The sequence below is a fragment of the Phasianus colchicus genome, chromosome 25, assembly GCF_987193195.1.
Source record: "Phasianus colchicus chromosome 25, bPhaCol1.hap1.1, whole genome shotgun sequence".
Lineage (NCBI taxonomy): Eukaryota > Metazoa > Chordata > Aves > Galliformes > Phasianidae > Phasianus > Phasianus colchicus.
Genome location: NC_143460.1, coordinates 6,083,031 through 6,105,992, shown reverse-complemented (window position 1 = coordinate 6,105,992; position 22,962 = coordinate 6,083,031). Strand labels below are relative to the sequence as shown.

The 22,962-nt window shown below is 43.7% G+C and overlaps 1 protein-coding gene across 2 annotated transcripts; it reads right to left on the bottom strand.

The window, feature by feature from the left end:
- SRPK1 (SRSF protein kinase 1) lies at positions 1 to 22,247 on the bottom strand. 2 transcript variants are annotated; one of them, XR_004168983.2, is made up of 17 exons: positions 21,856 to 22,247; positions 21,714 to 21,774; positions 12,727 to 12,845; positions 11,752 to 11,860; positions 11,523 to 11,610; positions 11,256 to 11,343; positions 9,712 to 9,818; positions 9,075 to 9,240; positions 8,069 to 8,094; positions 7,399 to 7,612; positions 6,701 to 7,123; positions 5,227 to 5,327; positions 4,240 to 4,347; positions 3,585 to 3,654; positions 3,071 to 3,163; positions 1,497 to 2,521; positions 1 to 1,237 (listed from the first exon to the last, which is right to left on the bottom strand). XR_004168983.2 is itself a non-coding variant. In XM_031608644.2 (16 exons), exons 1-16 carry the CDS (start codon positions 22,142 to 22,144, stop codon positions 2,337 to 2,339), a joined length of 2,247 nt encoding a protein of 748 aa, XP_031464504.1. In that variant the 5' UTR covers positions 22,145 to 22,247; the 3' UTR covers positions 1 to 2,336. The 2 variants fall into 2 exon arrangements, 1 of the variants encoding a protein (XP_031464504.1); XM_031608644.2 differs by having other exon boundaries at positions 1 to 2,521.
- Between the last annotated feature and the right edge of the window lie 715 nt (positions 22,248 to 22,962).

Below are 22,962 nucleotides of genomic sequence, written 5' to 3'. Positions count from 1 at the left end.
TAATTAAATAGTCTGTTTATTGTATAGCTTTCACAAAGAAAGACGACGAAGCACCCAAGTAGAAAGAATAAAAATGTATTTTCCTTCAGGTTTTAGACTGACACAGCAAGTACAAATCCTTTGTGAGCACTTTACGGCAATTTGGGGACTTAACAAACCCAAAGGGAATGAGCACATGGAACAAGGCTGAACCCTGACAGCTGCTGCTGCAGTCTCCAACTCACACGTTGGCTCCATCCTCAGCAACCAGGGTAAAAAAGTGTCCTCCTGCAGGTGTGGGAGGAGGAACTGCGGCAGGAAAGGAAGGAGCTCTGAATGTGCAAAGCTCTTCCAAGAAAAGTTGCTGCACTAGCCGGGCTGAAGTACAACAGGATGGAATGAGCTGTCAAGACAACAGAAATCATTCGCCCTGCCAATATATCTTCACAGTCTGTACGTGGTGGGTGTTTTGGAATCCAGTCTTGACTGCAGTCCTTCTGTAACAGACATGGAAGTGATACGTAGCTGGAAAAGCTCCAAACAGAAGGGAAAGAGAGGTCAAATCTGCAGTTTAAACCCATTTGGTATGTTACCTTCATTAATTTTAGATTATATGCATAGACAATCCGACCTACCCCTAAAAGAACATGCAGCATGATCTGTGTTAATTAGCCCAGTCAGGCACTAGACTGGAGCAACTCTTTAAGTGGATTAAATGACACAGATGTTTATGAATGAACAACTCTCATGAACCAGGACTTTCAACACACAAAGTGACAGTAACAGCCATCTTGGCAGCTTTGGCAACACAACAATCTCAGATCACATCTGTGCAGCCTTCAGTGAGCTCCTAGAGAAACTTCCGTGCTCTGAGAGCCACCACGAATCCATAGCCCCATTTGGTCCAGGGAGAGGACGTGTCTCTGAAGCCTCAACACTGCCAGCTCTTACTTTAGAGTTGGATGCACTGAATCTGCAGTAGAATGGGTAAGCCTCAAATAAGTCATCATAAAACTATTATACGCCACAGTGATTTAGATTTAATTAAAATTAATTCATTTACTTATTACATCCAACCCCCTCTGAGAAGTTAATACAGAAATCTCACAGAGCATTTTGATTTTGGGTAACTCTACAAGCAGCTAAACCAGTATCTACAGAGGAAAGTCCATCAGCTCTCTTCCACCCCTCCTTGTGCTAATGGCCCAGAAAACAAAAGGCAATCCCAATCTGGGAAGTTATTCCTGAAGGCCATCACCTGAAACAAATTAAAAAAAAAAATCTTAATATCAGGCTTTCAAGTGTTGAATTTTGAAGTCAAGGGTGATAGCATAGCTGTGATACAGATGCTGCCCACTCTTTCTGGGAAAAAATGTGAATGGTCAAAAGGGCCAGAGCAGACCACATTAGTGAGAACCACTCTCTCACTGGTGCAGCAACTACCTCAAGCAAGGCATAAAAGTGCCAGGAAGGGATAAAAAAAAGAATGTACAGCTGGCTAAAGCATGAGAAGTCACCTGCATCACCTCTCTGCAGCCGAAGGGCGCGCCTATCTGCATGCTGAAGGTTGTGCGTTGATTAAATTCCAGCTTTTGCTTTTTTTGCTTGTCACCTTTTAGTCACAGGCTGAGGTGTTAAAGAACAAGTAGAAAGCGTCACTGAATTCAGAAACTATTCTGACTATGCGGACAGGAGGGACAAGTAAAGGGAGAGGGCACTTTAGAGGAAGAAGCAAATAATACTAAAAATCTAGATTTAAATAGCTCATCTCAAGAGATTTAAGCAGCTAGAACTAAAGAATTATGTGACTGAAAAGCAATGAATACAGCAGACACCTAGAAAACGTTGAAGGATTTTGAGGTCTTTGCTCTACAAGGAACTAACACCACCATGGTGCCATCTGTTACTTCTCACCCCATTGCTAGCTACTGGACCAACAGTGGGAAATTGACTCCTGAGTCAGTGAGATGAGTTCAGATCTTCACATCCTCCTTATGATTAAAGGAGAGTTGAGATTTAGTTAAAGGAGCATATCTGAGCATACATCCATAACACAGTGCATACCATACAAGACGACTCAGGGAAAAGTTGATGTTTTAGTCTATTAGTCTTTGGTGAAGCCCAATCAAGGCAAAACAAAGATGACGCGCACTGGATAAGGAGAGTCCTCACTGAGTCACTCAGCAAACTCAGCAGAATGGGTTAGATTTATCTAAAATCTTGGAAGCCTTGAAGGAAGAACTTCACGCTCAAACTGAATAAGGAAAAAAAAAAAACAGATCTGGGAAGGGGCAGCTGGGTGTGTGTATCCTATACTGTAAACCAGAGTGCAGCGCAGTGGCACTGGGTTGAAGCTCCTAAGAGAGAAGCCAGGGGTGCCTGAGACATTCTGCTGCTGTGGCTCGCTTCTCTGGGATCAGCTCCAACATTGGTAGTAAGAAGTCTGTGAATGCAGCTGCCTCATCCTGGGACCATTCATATTTTTCCACCAAGACTTCAAAAAGGCCCCAGGGCTTCAGTTTAGTGATGTGCTTCAGATCACCTGAAAAGCAAGACATATGTTAACTGCAAGGCATGGTAGTAGAACAGCCAAATAACCAAACTAACAGCAAGCAGCACAGACTGAATTCAAAAAGCTCTCCCTAATAGTTAAGTGTGGGGAAGATAAAACTGTGGGGCATGCAGAAGGAAAACTACACTAGAACCTCTTGCCTCCTCCAGTCTGAAAACGTTACAGTTGGACCAGATGACCTTGGAAGTCTTTTCCAGTCCTGGTGATTCTATGATAAACATGTACAGCACTGTTTTTCAATCTGCTGCATTTGATCTACAACCAAGATGTCAAGAAACAAGGCACCGTGTATTTTTAGCAATCAGGCAAGGATATTTTATATTTAGCTGCAGTTTTGTCTTTTTTCTTTTTTCTCCTCCGGAGAAAACCTCTCATAAAACAGAGAGACTTTAAAAGAGCCATCTTTGCTAGCATCTATTGTTAAGAGCTATTTTCAGCATGGTACTTTTGTTTATTTGGGTGTGGGGCAAAGGGAAAAAAAAAAAAAAAAACAACAATATTTGCTTCATTTCCTTTTACCTTTTTTGGTGAAAAACTCCTTGGAATACTTTCCTGCCAAAATGAGCTTGCGAGGTATTTTCCCCAGAAGTTCTATGATCAAAGCAATGTGATCTGCATTTTTTTCCAAAAGAAAAGACAGTATAACATATCCACAAAAGACATCTTTCTGTATGTCACAGTTTCCTTTCCTGGAACACTATGGACAAAGACACAATCTCCCTCAAAAACTACTTGGGCATCCACCCAAAATCAGATTACAACAGCAAAGACAAGAACTCAAAGTATGAGGATGAAGAGATGCAGGAATGATGAGTTAGAGAAGCAAGATAAGAGATTCTAGGAGTTAAAGGAATGGAAGATACCAGGAACAAGAATGTGAACTTCTACTGCAAATGGTCAAGCACAGCAGCTCCTTAACATCAATAATTTGGCTAAATGATTTTACATTGTTCATAAGAGAAGGCTCTCATTCTGAAGAAGGATTTGTTATTTTTCATATCCTATTTCCAAAAATAGACTTAGATAAATGTACCTTCATCTCGTGAGTAGTCTTCTCCAGAATGAGGCTCAAACAGATAGTCTCCTGTTGCTAGTTCAAAGGCCTAAAACAGAAATAAGCAAAATTAAATCACTTTAATGCACTTCACATGTTGCTAAAGTACTACAGGTTGATTCTACCTGCCTCTGCTCACCAAAACAAAAGCAGACGAAAATAACCTGCACAATTCTAGTATGCTATTACCATCTCAAGATCGTTCTGTAGCACTAAAAACATCACAGACATAGCTATGGTAGATTTTGGAACAGATTTTCTAATGATTTCAAATATGCAGAGAACGTATGAGATTAGAATACTAAGACATCTGTGAAACAGTGCAGAAACTGGATGCAGCAAGAAGGTCCTTTATATAAAAGACTCTTGTCTTCAGAATTGCATAGTCATCTTGCCCTTCAACAAAGCATGACATTACAGTTCAGTTCTATTTGAACTCCGCTAGCATTGTACAACAAAACCCTAACTTTCAAAAGTTGCTGGGTTTGTCTGTGTTTCATTGTTTTTTTTTTATTATTAGTTTTTTTGCTAAACCTGGCTAGTGATTCAGCAGACTGCAGAGTGCACAGAGCACACAAGTTTACCAGAATGCTTCACAGCAGCAGCCTACAATCCCCTGGATGCCAGCACTCACCATACAAGCCGTGCTCCAGATGTCAGCAGGGGTGCTGTACCCTGACCCTATCAACACCTCCAAGGATCGGTACTGTCTTGTCTGGATGTCTTCAGTGAAGTGCTTGTGCTAAACAGAAGAAACATTTTACTGAGATTGTTTAAAGGAGAACAACCAATAGCCTGAAAGGCCAGAGCAGATCAAAGCTCATTTCCATTAAATTTCACCTAAGCTGCAGATCTTTGTTAAGTTTTTCCTTATATTCCTACAAGGACCATTTAACTGCTCTACATGAGACATTACTTTAGTAAAGCAGTCCAGCAACTCAAAGAAGCCACAGAAGTAGAATAGGGAGAACTGTTTCAGAGTCTGCACCCTTTTCTATCAGATCCTATCAGCCATCATACAGCAGATCAGCACCACAGCCTTGCCAGATACTGCAAGCCTGACACAGAACTGAGTCTGAAACACTTTATTTTCCTTTAAGATCTCAAGTATTTTGCCCCTTTAAAAGCCATGTAAAACAGACATTTATTCCATTTGACATTTCAAACAGTTAAAAGCAGCACAGAACAATCATCAAAGAATAAAACTATTTATGAGTCTCTTTCATGTACTCATGAATTCAGTGAAATGGTTTGACAAGCTAATAAAGCACACAGACACAGTGCAGTTCTTTTCAACCTTCCCCAGAGGAGCTGTAGACTCCCTCAGAAGTTTCACATACGCAGATTTCTACACACTGTATGTGACACTGTTCAAAGGCCTAATTAGAGTTAATCTAATGACCAAAGAGGCACCCAAAACATAGGCTGAAATCTTACATTAAAGGATCACTTCTTTCTTTGGATCAGCGATCCCAGCTACTTTTTTTTCAAGCAGTTTAAAATTATGACTGCTTTCCCAAGCGGGTATAGAAAGGACTCTGTTTTCATATGTTCAGCCTTGGCACACCACAAACGAATCAGCAGATTTAAAGAGTTGATGTGAGAAGTTTTTACAACTTACCACCCAGCAGGCATTTCCTAGGTCAGCTATCTTCACCTTAAGCTTATCTGCATTCTTGGGCTCAAGAGGATTAAGAAGGAAATTCCCAGCAGTTGATTTTCCTAGAGGCATCATGTACAACAGCTGATTAAAGCTCTATGGACAGAATCACCATCTGTCATCCAAATCCTATAAGCCCTCTCCCCACCCACAAGAGATTTTTGCTTAAAAATCTGAACTTTTCCCTCCCTGAAGCCAAAGTATAAAAATCAACTTCAGTCTGTGCTATGAACAAGAAGAGACAACATTATTACGGAGAATGACAAGCAAAGATATGCAGGGAGGATTGTTTTCCAGTACACTCTTAAAAGTTTGCCTGTATCATTACATGCTTTTTAAATAAGGGCACTGCCAGAAGTAAAACAAGTCTTTATGAGGTCCTCCTAAATCCTTTAAGAAAAGAGTCCACATGCAACAGCATCTTCTTGACAGTCATCAGTCACTGTAGTAACACAGACAGTTGCAGGAGCTGAAGTATATACTGGGGAAAAAAAACCTCACTGAACCTGGTGGAGAGCAACAATATTGGCTCACTAAATTACATCCAGCTGCAGATCTTGAATGCAATATGAAGAGAGTTCTATGAAGTAAAGCTAGTAATCTAGCAGGGCCATTCAACTAAATGCAGCCAAAATGTCAGTATCTTAAGTTTCACTTGCTGCTTTTTCACATCATTCTGTAGCAGTGCTCTGCCAAGAAAGTGCTATTGAGAAATTTAAAAGAATTACAAGTGTGAGCTTCTCCCTCCAACTCCAAGCAGATATACTTGATCCGACCCTCACTCAAATATGCAAAAAAGATTAATCAATTGATTCAATTTCTTAAGCTCATTCCATGTTGTTTATTGTTAACTGCAGCACATTACTGACTGTCATATCTTTTCTTAAACCCACATACCTTGTAGTTTCTCCTCTCCTCCTTAAATCACTTCAAACAAAATTATTGAAGCATTTTTTTCCCCCCTGTAAAACCTTTATTTCAGACTGTCTGCATTTCCAGTTCTGGGAAACTATGTCCTCATCTCAAGTAACCGAGAGGAGTTAGTTCTGCTCACATTGTGGAGCAACAACTATCCAAAGACACCTAACTACCTAGCCTACAATGGAAGAGCCAGTGACAAGTAAATTTAAGTTCCTAACAATAATGAAAAAATCACACAATGAATACTTTTTCAAGGAAGGAACGTTCCTACAGTGAAATACAAATGTATTTTTTCAGTGGAAGCACTTGTGGATTCAATAGCCAGAACTAAGCTACAGTGCCACAACTGGAAGGTACAAATAACAGTTTCAGAGTAAGACTGTCAGGTTAATAGATTGTTCTGATAACCTCAGCCTACAAAATGGTGGTTTCTATCGATATTCTACTAAATTGTTGTACCAGGTCTCCCACACGAAGGACAAAGGAACCCTTTTTTACATGGCTCCTCTTGTACCTTTGTTGTCTGCCGGGCTATTATTCTCATTCTCATCCTCTGATGGCATCTCTGTCCGGATGCTTTCTTGCAAATGGCTGATCTCCTGCTCATTGAATGATTGCTCTTCGCTGGAAGTCGGCTGACACACCATGGAATCTTCTGAAACTAAGGGCACGAAAGAGTCCGACACTGCCGCCCGAGGCCCATTCTCTACATCACCATTACGTTGGCTGTAATTACAGCTATGGAAGTTCTCCTGCGTGTGAGGGTGATCGCCGCAGTCATTGGCATTGTGAAGGTCATCCTCAAGTCGCACAGACCCTTGACTGCCAGAGTCTGGGAAGTCCGACATTCGTATCACACCATTGCAATTTATTTCTGTTACACATTTGTCTATGCTGCTTTCCATTAGAACAGACTGTTCATGTATGATGACTTCAGCTGCAAGAATGGGAAAGGAGAAGAGAGCAGAATATTCTATAAAAAGTAAGAGCCAAAGCTGTTCGAGGCCTCAGAAATGCAGAGTTCTCATAACGTACCTGAACACAATCATTAATTAACTCAATTTATAAAACCACATTGACTAGCCTCTTTAGACAAGTAGAATGTCACACAGATATGTTGAAGAAGAGCCACCTCTCTTAAAGATGCCCAGTCTGTTCACATCAGTATGAATGAGAGAACACTGCTACCCCAGCAATATTTTTGTTCCATACCTTTCTTTTTGTCCACATCTTCACTGGGTGGACTAACTTTTATGAGCATTTTCAGAGGGCTCTGAGCTTCTTCTTCCTCCTCAGGATGTGCCTGCCCAGGGCTTGCTTCCTTCTCCATTTCCTCTATCTCTTGCATTCGCTTCTCTAATAACTCCGCCTGACGCTTCTGCTTCTTTTTCAACTTCTTTTTCTTATTCTTTGACATTTTGTCAGCCTACAAAGCAGCAATCACATTTCACTTAGTATTTCATATTTCAATCTAACACAAGTCAAGTTTTAATTTATTCAACATCAGAGGAAGCAGTCTGGGATGAAAACTCCGGGGACAGTTCTCCCAGAAGCAAAGCAGACTCTAAGGTTTTTAGAGCTGTTGTCTTTTTTCTTATCAGTACATTTCTGTCCTGGCCCTGCAAATGAGGGACCCCAGACTCCACAGACAGCAGTCACCTTCACAACAGATCCCAAACCACCAATGAGATAATTGATGGTGATATATTTGAGATAGAACTACTGACATCTCTAAGACAGTACTGAATCTGATGCTTACATTTATGACAAACAAATTACACTTTTCCTTCTGATCTTATTGTAATTTTGCTCTCCTTTACTGCCAAACAGATTATGAAACAATGCAGTAAATGGATACTTACATATGAGCCATTACACTTACTGGTTTTGGCTGTGGTGCAGTACTCACTGAAATGGAAAGCAAGATTAGTAAATCAGTATGTTTCTCTATTCAAAAACTGCAACCAGATTCTTATCTTAAGATAAGCTTTTTCCTATGAGAACCTGTAACAACATTTTCTCTATGCAAGTAAAACAAGAATAAAAAAGGTGAGAAAATCGTTAAATGAGCAAATGCATAATTAAAATCCCAGATTGTAGACCTGCTTGACTGATATCAAAGACTTACACTTCCTGTCATGCAGCTTCATTTACTGCATACATTATGCATCTCACTGAAAGGAAAATGCAAACCAAAATATTAAAATACCATGGTTCCCTAACCTAAGCCAGCTAAGCAACATTGCAATTGGCTCAGCGAAATGCTGATGTTTTAAAATTAAGACTAATAGGGCTTTTCAGTACATACTGCAGTAGTTCTTGGGAACTACACACTGATACAGAGGAATACTCTGTAGACCAACAACTGAAAATCTGCCCTCAGCTCTTTAGAGATGTTAGTAAATGAAGGAAGTGATTTCTACTAAAAGCTCTCTGACTTCTTTGAACTGACACATTGAGAAGGTAAATCATTTTGTTGAGACCTTCCCAACATGGACTTTATCAGCATAAAGCAATAAAAGAAATACTTTGGTAGAACATGCTAAAAGTACCTCCCCATATTCTTACTCTCGTAGTTTTGACAGCATTAACGTGCAGCACATTCTATACTAGACTGACTGTCCTACCACTTTACCTACACTCGATAAAACTGCATTAAAAGCAGATCTCAGCATAGATCTGTCCCAGCTCCATTTTTTCTTATGCAAATGACTACATCCCTGGGCACTTCCGAGTTAAAATGGTTAACTTCATAATTTGCATTTTCCTTTTCAATAGTTACTTCCGTTATTGTTCCACTGTGCTCAGTGCAGAAGTTTTCTCTAGTGAAATCAGTTATGTCTTGGGGAGAGATGGGGAAATAGTACCAACTTTTATGAAAAAAGCACCTGCAGAGCCAGATGGTGGGGGGGCCCCAGATCGCTGCCATTCTGTTGCTTCTGCAGCCAGTCTGCGGATATACTGGTCATTAACACACAGAAGAATATTTTCGGGTTTAATATCTGTATGGATGATCCTACACTTTGTGTGCAAGTAATCCAGACCTTGAAGAACCTGCAGACAGGAGAGAAGAAAACCAACCATTAGAAAAGCAAATAATCATAAACCAAATTGAGTGAATTTGGAAAACCAGAATTCATAGCTGCCTACAATGGTCTGAATCTACTGAGCCTAAAGGACGACTGTCTTTCAGAATATTCCAGATTAGTGCTAATGTGACCAGTGTTGATTTTAGAGTTCTAGAACATACATAAGTATTGCTTGCATTTGTGAGGAATAATCGGGGTAAGAAGAGGTTAAAAGCAAAACTGGCATCACATCAGGGTTTAAGAGACAGAAAATATTTGTAACAGATTTTTGCAGTAGAGAAAGTGAATATTAACCCAAAAACAACTTTGTTGCACAAGAGACATACTACTGATCTTTAACTTTTGTTTTCTTGTACCTGAAAAAAGACTTTCCCACCCCCCATCAAAGACTTCTCACTGGGTCATAGGGAACAGTGTAGCCAGAACTGGAACATACCTGTTTGATGATCTTTTTGACACAAGGGAGCGGGAGTCCCTGATAATTTGACTTGATGATCCACTTCAGGAGATGATGCCCTAAAACTTCAAACACCATACAGATATCTAGAAGAGAGTCAAGAAAAAAGATGGACCTCCTGACCCCACGAGCCCTACATTCTCAGGACTGAGAATTGAAATAAATCTACCAATCCTTTGTTTCTACATTGAAGAACCCCCATCCTTCTGACACAGCTAAGAGCAGCTGGCTTCCGTAACAGCACCACCCTATTACAGACATCAGTGCTGTCATCTAAAATGTAAAATACAAAAGTAGGGAGCTGGTCACAATAATGGTCTAAAGCAGCAGTAGCAATCTCCTGCTTTGGGTGGAGGCCAGCTATACAAGCAACTGCGCTTTACTATTTTTCCGCCAGTATTGAAACAGCTTAAAGCTAACAATCAGCACAGTAACTCTCACTGATATAAATTGGATCAATTCATTTTCTTGCCCCAGGCAAAAACCAACACCAGATCTCTATGCACTAGTAATATCTGAAAACATAATCAGATCTCTATTTCATAAGTCACCTCCAAACAATGAAGTTACCCTAAGTTACCAACCCCATTATCTCTTTACCAGCAAAAGAAACCTTTTGCAAGCCTGGACTTCAATAATATTTACATTATTTGCCTTTTTTCTATAAGATCTCAAGAGTCACACTACTCCTTTACATTGGCAGGAAGCATGTGTGTGTTTCATAAGAGTGAAAGAAATACAAGATCAAGTCAACATTTACTCAGAGCTAGGTTCTGGAAGAATGTTTGAGGAAATGCATTATGTAGGTACTCAGTTTTCTAAAAGCTTTGGAAAGTTTATAACCTATAGCCTGATCCTTTCCATCAGCACAGTAACTCTCACTGATATAAAGTTCAAGATGCTGCAAAGCAGAAACATGCAAAAGGAAATCCAGCTTTCAAACTGTAAGGATGCATTAGTACCACTTCCTACAAATAGCTGCCTATTAGAAGATAATTCATGAAATTATAGGATATTTTCAAAACAATACATTTTAAACCTCTAAACACTGTTGACAAAGGCCAAGGTAAGATGTTTCCCTAACTAGAAAATCACTTTATCAGGTTACAGACCACATACATGCTTGCTATTTTTAATTATTCACCTTGATACTTTGCAATGCTTTACTTAAATGAGAAGTTACCACTAGGCCGCCTGCAAAACTGAAGAGTTGGGATAAATGGGAAAGGTATTTTGACCAGTAAGCCACTCAGACCTGTTTCACAAATGAGATGTAGCCACCCCAGCTCTTACGTTAAAGGCATGACTAAGCAGCATCGTCTCCACAACTGTGGTATATCATGTCAGGCTGACTGATTCTAGATTTGAGCTTTGCAGGCAGCAGAAGCCCACAGAGAGCAATGATTTCACAGCAGGTTTCCTCAGGCAGTGAAATGGAAGCCTAGGCCAGCCCTTGGCATGACAGCTACACAGGGAACTCACACCTCAATGCAAAGCTTTGACTTTCTTCTACAAAAGGATACGAGAACCATTAACTCCTGAAATCTTGAAGTCATCTAATAACTGAACAACTCTCTCTTTATTTGGGTCATTTGGATCACTGTTGCGAACCTGCAGAGAAAAAAGAGGGTCATCTTCGTATGCCTTAAGGTGATAACCAGGCATGAATATGCTTCGCAGAGCACATCTATTGCACTAGGAAGCACTGCAAGATAATCCAGAATGATCAAGAATGTGACTAACCTGAACTCCCAGAAGTGAATTAAGTTGAGCCCCGCTCTCACACTCACCGATTTTAGCAACTTGATTTCATCCAGTGCTGTTTCCGTGTAGTGCTCCGCACTCTTTACCACTTTCATCGCCACAAATCTCTTCCCTCTACGCACACACGGTAAGTAAATTGGAGACTGTTAGCGCTCCTAAGAAGTTAGTCTCCAGAATTATCCTGAGTAGCTCTTGTATGCAAGAGGAACATATCAGCAAAAAAAGGCTGAAGCACTCTTGCAAAGGAACACTTACTGGATGTCCCATGCCAGCCAGACAGTGGAGAAGTGGCCCCATCCAAGCTTCCGAATCACATGGTAGCGTCCATTAAAGAGATCTCCAATTTTCACAAGGTGATAACCACCTGGAAAAACAGGGGGAGGTTGGTTTAATAAGGGATCATACAAGTGCTAAAGAATAAGTATGTGGAACAAGCATCACAACTTGAGGCATACATACTTCATGTGTTTAAGTATCTATAATCATATACACAAATACAAATGTTTATCTAACTGGGCTGTGCTAGAATATAAATTAGAGGCAGAGCAGTGTTGAGCCCTATAGCTGGACTAAAAAATATCTTAGTATAATTGAACTAGGAGGACCAATCATAGAAACATTTGAGCCGGAAGGAACTGTTAAAGGCCATCTGACCCCACTCTCTGCATTGAACAGGGAGGCCCATAGCTTCATCAGGTGCTCAGAGCCCCTCCAGCTCTGACCCTGGGAGTCTCCAGGGATGGGGCAACACCACCGCTCTGGGCAGACCAACCTGACCAACTACTCCTCATTTTTAGTGCAGGACATCACCGCAGCAGCAGGAAACACTTTCCTCAAAGAAAGCATCTGAGGTTCACTGGGCTAGCAACCTTTGGAAAATGCAGTTTATGAAAGCTCAAATTTAGCTCAAAGTATCAAAGTATCATTTTTTCTAATGAAAAAGAACTGGATGTCTACATTTACTGATTTAGAAAGTCCTCTGACAGATGAGAAGCAAACATGCATTAAGAACAGTTCTCTAACCCAAATCTTGACTGACAACAGAAACAATATTGAAGAACAGTTTGTTTCAGGTTAGTTTGAGAACCATTATTATTTTCATCCAGTTTCAAAAACTACTTAAGATAATCAAAGAAATGGTCTAATTTTAACTGTCCACAGCAGATGGGAAAACAAAGGAAATTCTTAATTACATTGAAAAAGCCATACCTTAAACAGGTAAGTTCTTACCTTTACAGTAATCATTTGGATCCTCTTGTTCATCATCATCTGACCCCAAGATTTCTTCTTCTTGCTCTGGAAGATCGTTCTCGGAGTGAGCAGCAGGGCCGCGGTGCTGAGGGTCGGCTCTGAAAGAGGGCACAGCGCATGTCTCACACATTACACATAATTCAGTACCCCACTTCTTGTATAAGAGATTGTAGATAATGGAGAAGACATATTCCTCAGCCTCCAGAAAAACACAATTTTCATTTTTACATGCTTTTATTCCTGATGAGAAACATTTTTTCATACGCTAGCAAGAAAGACAGCTTAAGGCTCCAGATTCACTTTTACAGCAGAACAAAAAAAGGTCAGACAAGAGTGTGAGTCAAAAGCTCAGGGAGTCCATCAAAACGTCAGTGTCTGTGAACTCCTTCTCAGTCCTCTGTTCAGAGAGGATCCTTCTGAAGTAAATTTGGATTTTGAGATGCTCTCACAAAACCTGAAGATTTAAATGCACATGAAGGATATTTTGAATACTACCTTCAATTAACCCTTACTCCTTTTGAAAAAAATTAACCTCATTTTAGAACCTGTGCCCTTTGCTCCCTTCACTTTCCAGAGACAAAACGAGCATTTAGCAATTCTGCTGCCTCTAAGACTCCAGACACCCAGTCTCCATCAGTGTGAATCAGCAGAAGTTTCCTGTATTGAGACTATTTTCTCTGAGAAGCAGTAGGTATATTCGACCCTATTTCAAATCCAACTTGTTTTCGTCAAGGAAGGATTAAATTTTGAGACAGCTGCAGGTTACCCCAGCAGGTACCGTGGATGCACGTGGGCTTTGGGATGCAGATTCTGCAGCTCCTGAGTTGGAGTTGGGTCACATCCGCTGCATCAACTCATGACAAAAATGAACATGACAACTTTTTAGCAGTTACACAGCAGAATGTACGTTCAACATTTACCTGCTGTGATTTCATACATCAACTACATTCTGTTTCTACACATTAAGACTGTGGTTACCTTCAATACCTACAGAGCATAAAAAGGAAAAAAAAAATAAATCGCTCTTTCCTGTAGGATTGTGACTGAACGTGTAACCATTTACAGTAGGAACTGAAGTTCATTAAGTACAAGAGGAGACACAAGGTCATCCCAGACACAACCACAGCACCCCACAATGCCTTCTGCTCTGTGCTCAGAGCCACAAAGCTCTGCTCATTGCCAAATTTAGGAACAGATAAGCAAAGCAGGCAGTGGTTTGGGACTGAAGGTGCTGTAGGGGACCCCAAGAGATCATTGAATCCAACCTCCCTATCGAAACAGGCACCATACAAGAGGTTCTGAGCCTTACAACAGGACTGCCAGATGGACAGACAGACCGCCATTCCACTGCTCTCAGGCTGAGGCATTTATCAGCTGCCCCATAGCTTGATCCAGCCCCAGGATGTTTCATACCTGGATCGTTTTTGCCCTAAGCCATAGAGCTACAAGTTAGGAGGTAAGACAAAAAAAAAAAAAAAAAAAAAAAAAGGAAAGTCTTGGAGGAGAAAAATCTTCTTAAAATAAAAGTGCTGCATTCCTCCAGGGACAAAGGAACTGCAAACAGCCACTGACTGCCTCCGAATCACAGCAGGTAGAAAAGGCAGGAAGGGGAGACTGGATGCTAATGTGCACAGAATCCTATAAAAAGGGAACAGAGAACTAGAACAAGGAATGGGGAATTGAAGCCCAGCAGCCACACCCACAGCATAAGTAACACAGAATAATTCTCCCTAATGAGTTTCAAGATTTCCACTTTGTGACTGTGCAAGATCTAGCAAACAGGAATGGGTTCAATAGATTATTCCTCTTCAGAATCACTGATGCAGACAGAACACCGTGCTGCTCTGCAGTCCCAATGCTTTTCAATAACAGTTATTTTCAATAACAGATTTCGTGCACCAGGCAGAAGTTACTGGAAGCACTGCGCCCGTTTGTTCAGCTTTCTGCGCCCATCCTGAAGGGGCTGAGCACAGCAGCCCGCAGCTCAGCCTGTCCTGAGGATCCAGAACCAATTCCTATGAAGCATTTTGCTTGTATATTGCAGCCCATCACACTGTAATGTGGTACAGAGCTCTGTTCAGGTCACATATATGTCTACAGTGCTACTTCCTTTATGAAATCCCCTCCAAAACACATCTCATTCCTTGTCTTGCTGCAAACATCCATCAGATGTCAACACATCTTACCACTTCCCTCCCCTCGAGTGACCACATCAACTGCAGATATGGATTACAGGAGCCTTCATCAGTGCAGATATATATTAATACCAAAGAAAAAACCACCCACAAAACCACAACCCTCACCTGCCTGCACCCTCTACACAGGCAGGGTTCTGACAGGCACAAAAGGCTGCAAAGGACAGCAGGAAAATCCATGCCCTGGATTTAAAGATGACAGCTGAAAACTGCTGTCAGCAGTACTACAAGATGCAGATAAATATATTAAAACCCTCTGGGGAAAAAAAGATGGTTAAAAGCTTACCCTCCAAGAAAAAGAAAATCAAACGTTTTAAGGTACTTTTTCCTCCCCTGAAAACACCTCCATCACCTTTTACTTTTGCTCCCTCAATGTACTAATTCATCACCAGTATTAACTACACAACTACAAAGTAGTATTTTGCTGAAGGAAGATAGGAATGCTAAGGCAGAATGCCAGCTCCTGCAGAACTCTCATCAACCCATCCCCATAGACACCCCTCCCCTTCCCCAAAAAAGTCCTCATCCTCCCAGGAATGCCCAAAGAACCGCAGTTCACGAGACAGAAATAAAAGAGGGTAGCCCACCTGCAGGAAGCGCGGCCTCCCATTGACACAGATATCCCTGAAGACAGCCCAACAGTTTTCAAAAAAGCCATTAAAAATCGGATGGCACTGCTGAGGAAGGGGAGGACATGGATGGCCAAGGGGTTCCTGCCGAACGCCGCCGAGCTTTGTGCAGGAGGGAGGAGAGGGATCAGCCTCCACCACCTAGCTGCAGATGCACAGCACTGCATTGCAGGTGACGGGCCTTGCAGCGAGACCAGGGGCTGCTCCCAGCTGATCTCCCGCAAATTCAATCATGTCGGGGGTTGGTTGAGCACAGACTCATCTCCTCTTGATGTTTACCTGTCTCTATCTTCCCTCTAATGAAATTAGGAATTTGGGCAGATGCTTCATCTTCCTGCACCAGCCGGTTTTATTTGCCTATTCAATACCTCTGGATTCAAAGCAGGACGAGCAGCTAGGTGGGGTGGCTGCCAGCCCAACCCTTCTGATACAGCACAGCAAGGGCGTTCAAAGCAAAAAAGCCATTTTCTGAAGTAATTCCAAACCTCTTCCTGCAGAGCTACAAGAAAAATGTACCCTTTACTCTCAGAAGTAACAAAAAAGTGGGAGAGGAGGCACATCTTCACTAGATCTTATAAAAAAAACAACAAAACAAAACCAAAAAAAGCGCAGAGAAATGAGTGTTCTTTACAGGAATCACTTCACACTGTTCTCCAGCAATGTAAAGGAATTAATAGCCATTTCCTGTACCTGATTATCCTGCTTGCTTGTGTGGCAGGAGAGAGGTCAGCAGTGTGACATTAGCAGCACAGAGGCACAGCTCTGCTAGAAGATGGTTATTACAGGTGTTCTTCTGAAGTCAGCTCTGCGCTTCTAAACCAAGAGACTCAGAGAAGAATGCCATTCAGCTGGCTGTGCACCTGAAAGGTTTGCACCCTCTAAGCTCACACAACGCGATGCACTGCAGGGACAGTAATACCAACTTGGAAGAACTCAGAGTTTGATCACTTGTTTCTCACAAAGCTTTCAAAGAGTTGAGAAAACACACTTTGTTTTCACTAGTCGGCCTCCCACAGAATCTGGTCTGCACTACAAAAATGAGGTCAAAAACCATGAAGCAGCCCTGATTACACAATGTGTGCTCTTCCAGATTTGCACAGGGCAAAACCAGGCTTTGTGGTGCTGCTGCACTGCTGCTCCCTGGAGAGCACCGGGGAGGACACCCCAACCTCCAGATGTCTGCATGCAGTTCCACCTTCACAGCTCAAAACTCCTTTGTTTTCTCCACCTCAGTAACAAGATGCTTCTAGAAAGCAATTTTGTGGCTTTACTCAAAGCCATTAAGAAAAAGTGACTTCTTCAAAACAAGTATTTTTGTTTTCAAACCACTGCATGATAATAAAAAACAACAAAATACTTTTCTTATTCGTCCTCTTCATCTCAGCTGGTCATTCCTTTGCTATCTGGAGAAATGATGCCCATCTGCAGGACACTGATGATGACTGCTTACCCAAAGCACTACCTTTACAAACATTAGCAGTCCTTTATTTGGAAGATAAATGACACACATGAAACTTGCATCCATAAATGTAATTCAGCTTGGAGAATTTAAGACTGAAGAGTAACCTGGCCCATCCTGTAGGACACACAGGCACAAGTCCTGCAGCAATCTGAGCCTCCTGCTGAAGGAGCACCTTCACCATCCACACAGGGATTCCCACGGCACCAAACCACAGCAAAACTCTGCTTCGAGCACTGTAAGGCGCCTTGTTTTTATCAGGGGGAGGGGGACAGGAAGAGGAGGAACGGGAATCCAAAAGCGTGAAGCTCCACATGGCAGAATAAAAAGCCCAGATTTAATACTTCCCCCATTTTCACATCTGCACATCACAACAATGTGTCTTTAAGAGAAGCGTGCTCGCCAGACTGCATCTCATTCTGTCATTCTGTAGTGTGCCCGCAATTTCAGGATCGTGCTAAGGTACATCTAGTCAGATAAATGGCTGCTTCTGATGCTAGCCTCCAATGTGCTTACATGTAGAAGATCTGCAAGCAAACCCTGAAATTATAAGAAGTACTTTCTTGCTTGTATGCATTTGACCCTTTCTACTCTTTTTAAAATATACATATTTGAGGGAATTTTTGGGAGCCATATTTTGTGGGGGAGTTCTGAGCCACGTTATTTTGCAATTCTATGCAATTCCTTCACTCTTCTATCCCTGATTTTCTGAATGAAGAACTGGCGTTTGCCGCTAGGAGGGCAGATCTGCCATACTCACTGCTGCAGGTTCATCACTGTGGAGCTGAGGTGTGCAGAAATACCACTGCTGAGAGCTTACGGGATCACAGACAGAACATTCTGTTCTGAAGGAACCAAGCACGGAGGCACCAATACATACTTCTGTACAGTAGATGGTGGGAATTCAGTTTGAAGATAAGTAATAAAGCATTTCACATGAGAATGGCACTAATGTACAAATAAGAGAGGCAATTAAGTTTCTCGCTCCCCATACCCACTCCCCCACGCAAGCACTTAACAAGCTGTTTGCAGAATTATTTGCTATTCCAGCAACACAACCCGAGGGACTTCCATGGAAACCAGCAGAGCTTACATCCTGCCATGCAGAAGTCTGGTCATGACTGCTGTATTTGAATGAAAAATCTTGTGGGCGAGGCATCAAGTTCTGACTCTGCTTTAGATGTACGTCCAAAATACTTACAAGAAATGCAGCTCTGGTAATAACAATAAAAAACAAGTGGGAAAAACATAACCTGAGATCCTGGCCCCAGGAAAAGCCTTCCAGAAGCAACTGAAGGACCCAAGAGGGCTGCCAGACCTCCAGGGCTCTCCAAAGGCAACAACAAAGTGACACAAGAACAACATGCAGTAATAAACTGAAAGTACTGGAGACGCTACTAGGAACTTTCTTCATCCCAGAGCACACAAAGATTACCTGCTTCCTGATTGCTCCTCATCCAGCAATTCCACTGTTGTTCAGTTGGAGAGGAGGAAGAAAGAAGATAGTTTCACCACACGGTAAAGGTCTGTCCAGATTACAGATATTTGTAAACCCATCTGCTTGAAGATGCTGAATAGTGCACCCATGTGGGAAGAGGGAGAGGTGGCACTGCCCCAGCTGAGCCCTGCCACTGCCCTCCCTCCTCCAGCAGAGGCAGCTGGAGGAACTGTTGGAGGAATTGTGAAAAAAACATCTACTCAGCAGAGCCCTCGAGTCAGACCGAGTCACTGGGCACTCCATCAGAAGAAAATACTGCAAATGTATGTTTCTCAGAACATGCCACACACCATAGCTTTATAGCTACCATTACCTCTGCAGTAAGTCATGCTTACAGCAGTAAAGTGTACTGCTTTGAGGAACAATCAGTTTGTCCCCCTCATTCCCCACACACAGCTGCTGCTGTTCTTGTTTTCCTGGAATATAAAAAACACTGCTAAAGCAAAACACTAGACTTGAAATACCCAGTGAACCAGGCAGCACATAGACTCACAGCCTGGTTCTATTAAGATGCTCATTTTACTCACTTCAGAAAAATTGAGTTGTAATGCAGAACTATTTGTTCTGTTTCTTGTCTAACTGCTCTCAATCTAGATAGTTATTTTGGAGCCCAGTTTTTTAAACCCTGGGTCTGAGACACAGCAGTACCCAGACAAAGAACAGCTCAGTGATCCCAGAGCTTGTGACACAGAGACAGAAAGAGCCACAAACCGTACCTGCCAGCAAAATGCATACTGCCACAAGTGCTTAATCCCATTACAAATTACCAGAGACATCAGTAAAATGCATTTACATTTGTATTTTTGGTTAAATAGCACCATAGTTTTGTATCAAATCTTCTCACTTGTATCTATCTTCCCACTTCATGTGCTTTCATTCGCATGGTGCAACACTTACAGCATGGGAAATGACACTCCAGCAGAACAGTGTAATGTGCCAGCCTCACTTCAGCCACTTACCAGCTGTTCTGTCTGCAGAGTTAACTCCCAGCAATGCTCCCCTTCAAACAGCACTGAGGAGAGGACTCAGAAGGCAAACAGCATTCTGTTGCTCACCTGCACTGCTTCCAGCACACCAGCTCCACAGAACACGCAGCAGCCACCTCGTGGCTGATGGAAGCCCGTGCTGCTGGAACACCCATCGCACAGCTCCCCACTGCTCACAGCACACCAGAACACAGAAATTCCGTGATTAGTCCCTCAGAAGTCACAGGAGAAAAGTCAGCACAAGGACACAAAAGAGCACCATGAAGCTCCAGATCTCCCAGTGCAAATGCTGTGCCCAACACACCTGCCTGCCAGTGCTGAGTTCCGCAGAGATCAGAAACTGCTTCAAACAATGAAGCAATGCCAAAATCTGCATTTTTGACAGTCAGATAAAAACAATGACCTGAATGCATCTCAAGATCCAGCTGCCTGAAACATTTATGGTCAAGCCCATGAAGGTTTTAGTTTTGTATTTTTATATTTAACCATAATTAGAGAATTCCTAATACTTATCAATTTTACCCTGACAAAAATCAGGTGTGCTAAACTTTCTTACTAACTTCAAACAGAAAAACCTGTAAGTAATCAAGTCAAATACCACTGAACATAAGATGTTAAAAAGACATTCCTTGTGGCTTCAAGCCTAGATTTTATGGAAGGAGCCTTACAACAACCGGGCTAAGCTTATTTTAGAAGACTTAAGTACAGCAGCTTTGTATTTCAATAGCATAACTGTTGAGGAGTTGTGCCTCAAAGTTGGAGGTTGAGTTTTTATTGCACCACGTAAAGCACAAAGTATATGCCAGTTTCTTTAACTTCAGAGGTAGAAACCACTGAACACGCTGCTTGAAAAAGCACTGAAGCAGAAGTGTAAGAAAATAAGCACAGCATTTTCCAAATAGCACAGTTCTCCACTCCAATCAAGGTTAGTGGCAATATCAGTCAGCAGTGCTGGAAAGTAGCTAGTCACTGTGTGGTTATGAAGTGCATTTAAAAATAAATAAAAATATGTCAGTCTGTTCAACAATATCCAGACTATGTAGAAAACAGCCTTTTCAACCACTAGCAAGCACTGGTGGTGGTCAGCACTGCATGTTTGCAGCTGGACAAGAGAAAAAAAAAGTAGGTAAGCCCAGAACAAAACAAGTGTTATTCACTCAGAAATGAGGACACAGCACTATAGCAGAGCTCTGAAAAAATTATCCTGATAGTACCTTTAAAAGACATGTGGCACATCTACAAAGCTATGTGGAAATATAATGCACATCTCCCAAAGAGCTGAGTTCAGCCCTTCACCTCTCCGGAGCCCTGTCTGCTGGAGACAGAAACCAACAGAAAAGCTCTAAGACAGCACAGTTTGTCAGAGGAAGTGACTAAGAACGTGCTGTAAAGAAAGATATCCAGAACCCCCTGCACCACCAAAGCTTTTATATAGGAACCATTACAAGGTGATCGGACAAGGGCAGATTTACATTAGCCGTTAGGGGGAAATCCTTCACCCAGAGTGGTGAGGTGCCGGCTCACCCGTGCTGCCCAGAGCTGCGGGTGCCCCATCCCTGCAGGTGCTCAAGGCCATGGATGAGTCCTGGGCAGCCTGAACTGGGGGGGCATCCAGCCCACGGCAGGGCAGGGGCTAGAGGGGCTGTAAGGTCTTTTCCAAGCCAACTACTCTACGGGTCTGTGACCTTTAAGGTTATTTCCAAGCCAACTAACCACTCCATGGTTCTGTGATCTTTCAGGTCCCTTCCCACCCAACCACACCGCAGTTCTGTGATCTCACCCCACAGACAGCAAAGCGCTCACACGGCCACGCAGCGCACAACGAGCCCCGCAGCCAGCCATTGTTCAGCATCCATTCGAGATCCTTTAATTTCTCTATCGGCACGCTGAACCTCACCACATGTGAGGCCCGGTAACGTTCCTGCGGCCCGAGGGCGGCCACAGGGGAGCATCAAAGTCAGACAGCGAGAAACCGCGCCGTCAGAGCGCCCTACGAGGAGGATTTTAATAGGAGGAAGAAAGGGGCGTGAGGGGAGGGCGATACCTCAGGGAGCGGCGGGAGGGGCTGCGGGGCTCCGTTACCGGGACAAAGCGGCCCCGTTCCCCGCCCCCCGCCGCGCCTCGGCCCCGCGAGCAGCGGCCCGGCGCCCCGAGCGGCCCTTCCCGGCGGGGGAGGAGGGGGAGCGGGGCCGCACTCACTTTCTCTGGGCCTTATCCTTCTTGGCTTTGGTCCGCTTCTTCCGGGCCTGCAGCGCCAGCACTGAGAGGAAAGAGACAGAAAGAGCGTGAGGGGAGCGCGGGGCCGCCGTCCGAGGGACCGCGAGGGCCGCGCGCCGCTCACCTTTCCGCTCCATGGCCGCCAGCGCCGGGAGCCCAGGGAGCCCCACGCGCCTGCGCGCTGCGTCGTGCCCCTGCGCCGCGCCGGGCCGCGCCGGGCGGAGCATGCGCGGTGCGAGAGGCTGCGCGCGCCGCCCGCCGGCCCCGCCCGTTTCCTCCTCGTCCTCCTCGCCGCTCCCGCTCGAGGCGGAGCTGTGAGGGGAAGCCGCGCCCCCTCGCTGCTGGCACCGCCCCCGCCCGCCCGCCGCGGGGCGGAGCTCCGAGGGCTCCGGGCGCGCTTCCGCCAGCAGCATGGCGCGGTGCGGCGGAAGGGGGACGCTGCGCGTGTGACGCCGCCGTCGCAGTTGTGACGTCAGCAACCGACAGGCGCAGAGCAACAACGCCGGCTCCGAAAGTAACGCCTCCTATTCATTTCCACGGACGCTCCGACACGCGGAGAGCACCGTAACACTGTTTGATGGAGCAAATTCTCACCCGCAAAGCGCTGTTTCTCATACAGTCATTACCATTAGCTGAGCGTTTTTGGCACCGATGAATGTCAGCCGGTGCCACGTTTTCCGCATGGAGGAATTCAGTGACGCATCCTCGCTCCATCTGCACGTCCACATCACACACAACATTCTGCCCCTCTGCTGCTACCTCGTGCACGACAGCAAAAGGTGACGGAACACTGCAGGGAAGTTCAACCTCTCCTGCCATATCACCACCATGTGCTTCTGGCATCGTGGCCCAACGTAATAAAATAGGAGGCGTTGCTTTTGGAGCTGCTCTTGTAGCTTTGGCATCAGAAACGTGGATTGGAATAGCCATTAGAGTCAGAGAAGAATTAAATGCCAGCACTCGTTTAATAATTATCACAAAAAGCAATGTGTTGGCTGCAAGGCTGTTGGGGAATTTTTTGCTGTGAGCACGGACCCAGTATTGGTCATAAAGACGTTGATGCATTTCCCTTAAAACTTCTGCCAGCTCTGTCAAGGACTGTTTAACATCACGCGGTCCCCGCAGAGCTGCCGCGCACCCCGCACACCCCCGGCTCGGGGCAGGACGGCCGCCCCGCGCAGCCGCGGCTCTGGTGCTGCCGGATGCCGGCAGAGGGAGCGCGACCCGTCCA

Coding starts and splice junctions, on each gene's coding strand:
- SRPK1 (XM_031608644.2), bottom strand. CDS start 22,144: ATGCTGCTGGCGGAAGCGCGCCCGGAGCCCTCGGAGCTCCGCCCCGCG. Junction 21,775..21,855: donor GGCGGCCATGGAGCGGAAAG/GTGAGCGGCGCG, acceptor CTTTCCTCTCAG/TGCTGGCGCTGCAGGCCCGG. Junction 12,846..21,713: donor AAGGATAAGGCCCAGAGAAA/GTGAGTGCGGCC, acceptor GCCCTCTTTCAG/AGCCGACCCTCAGCACCGCG.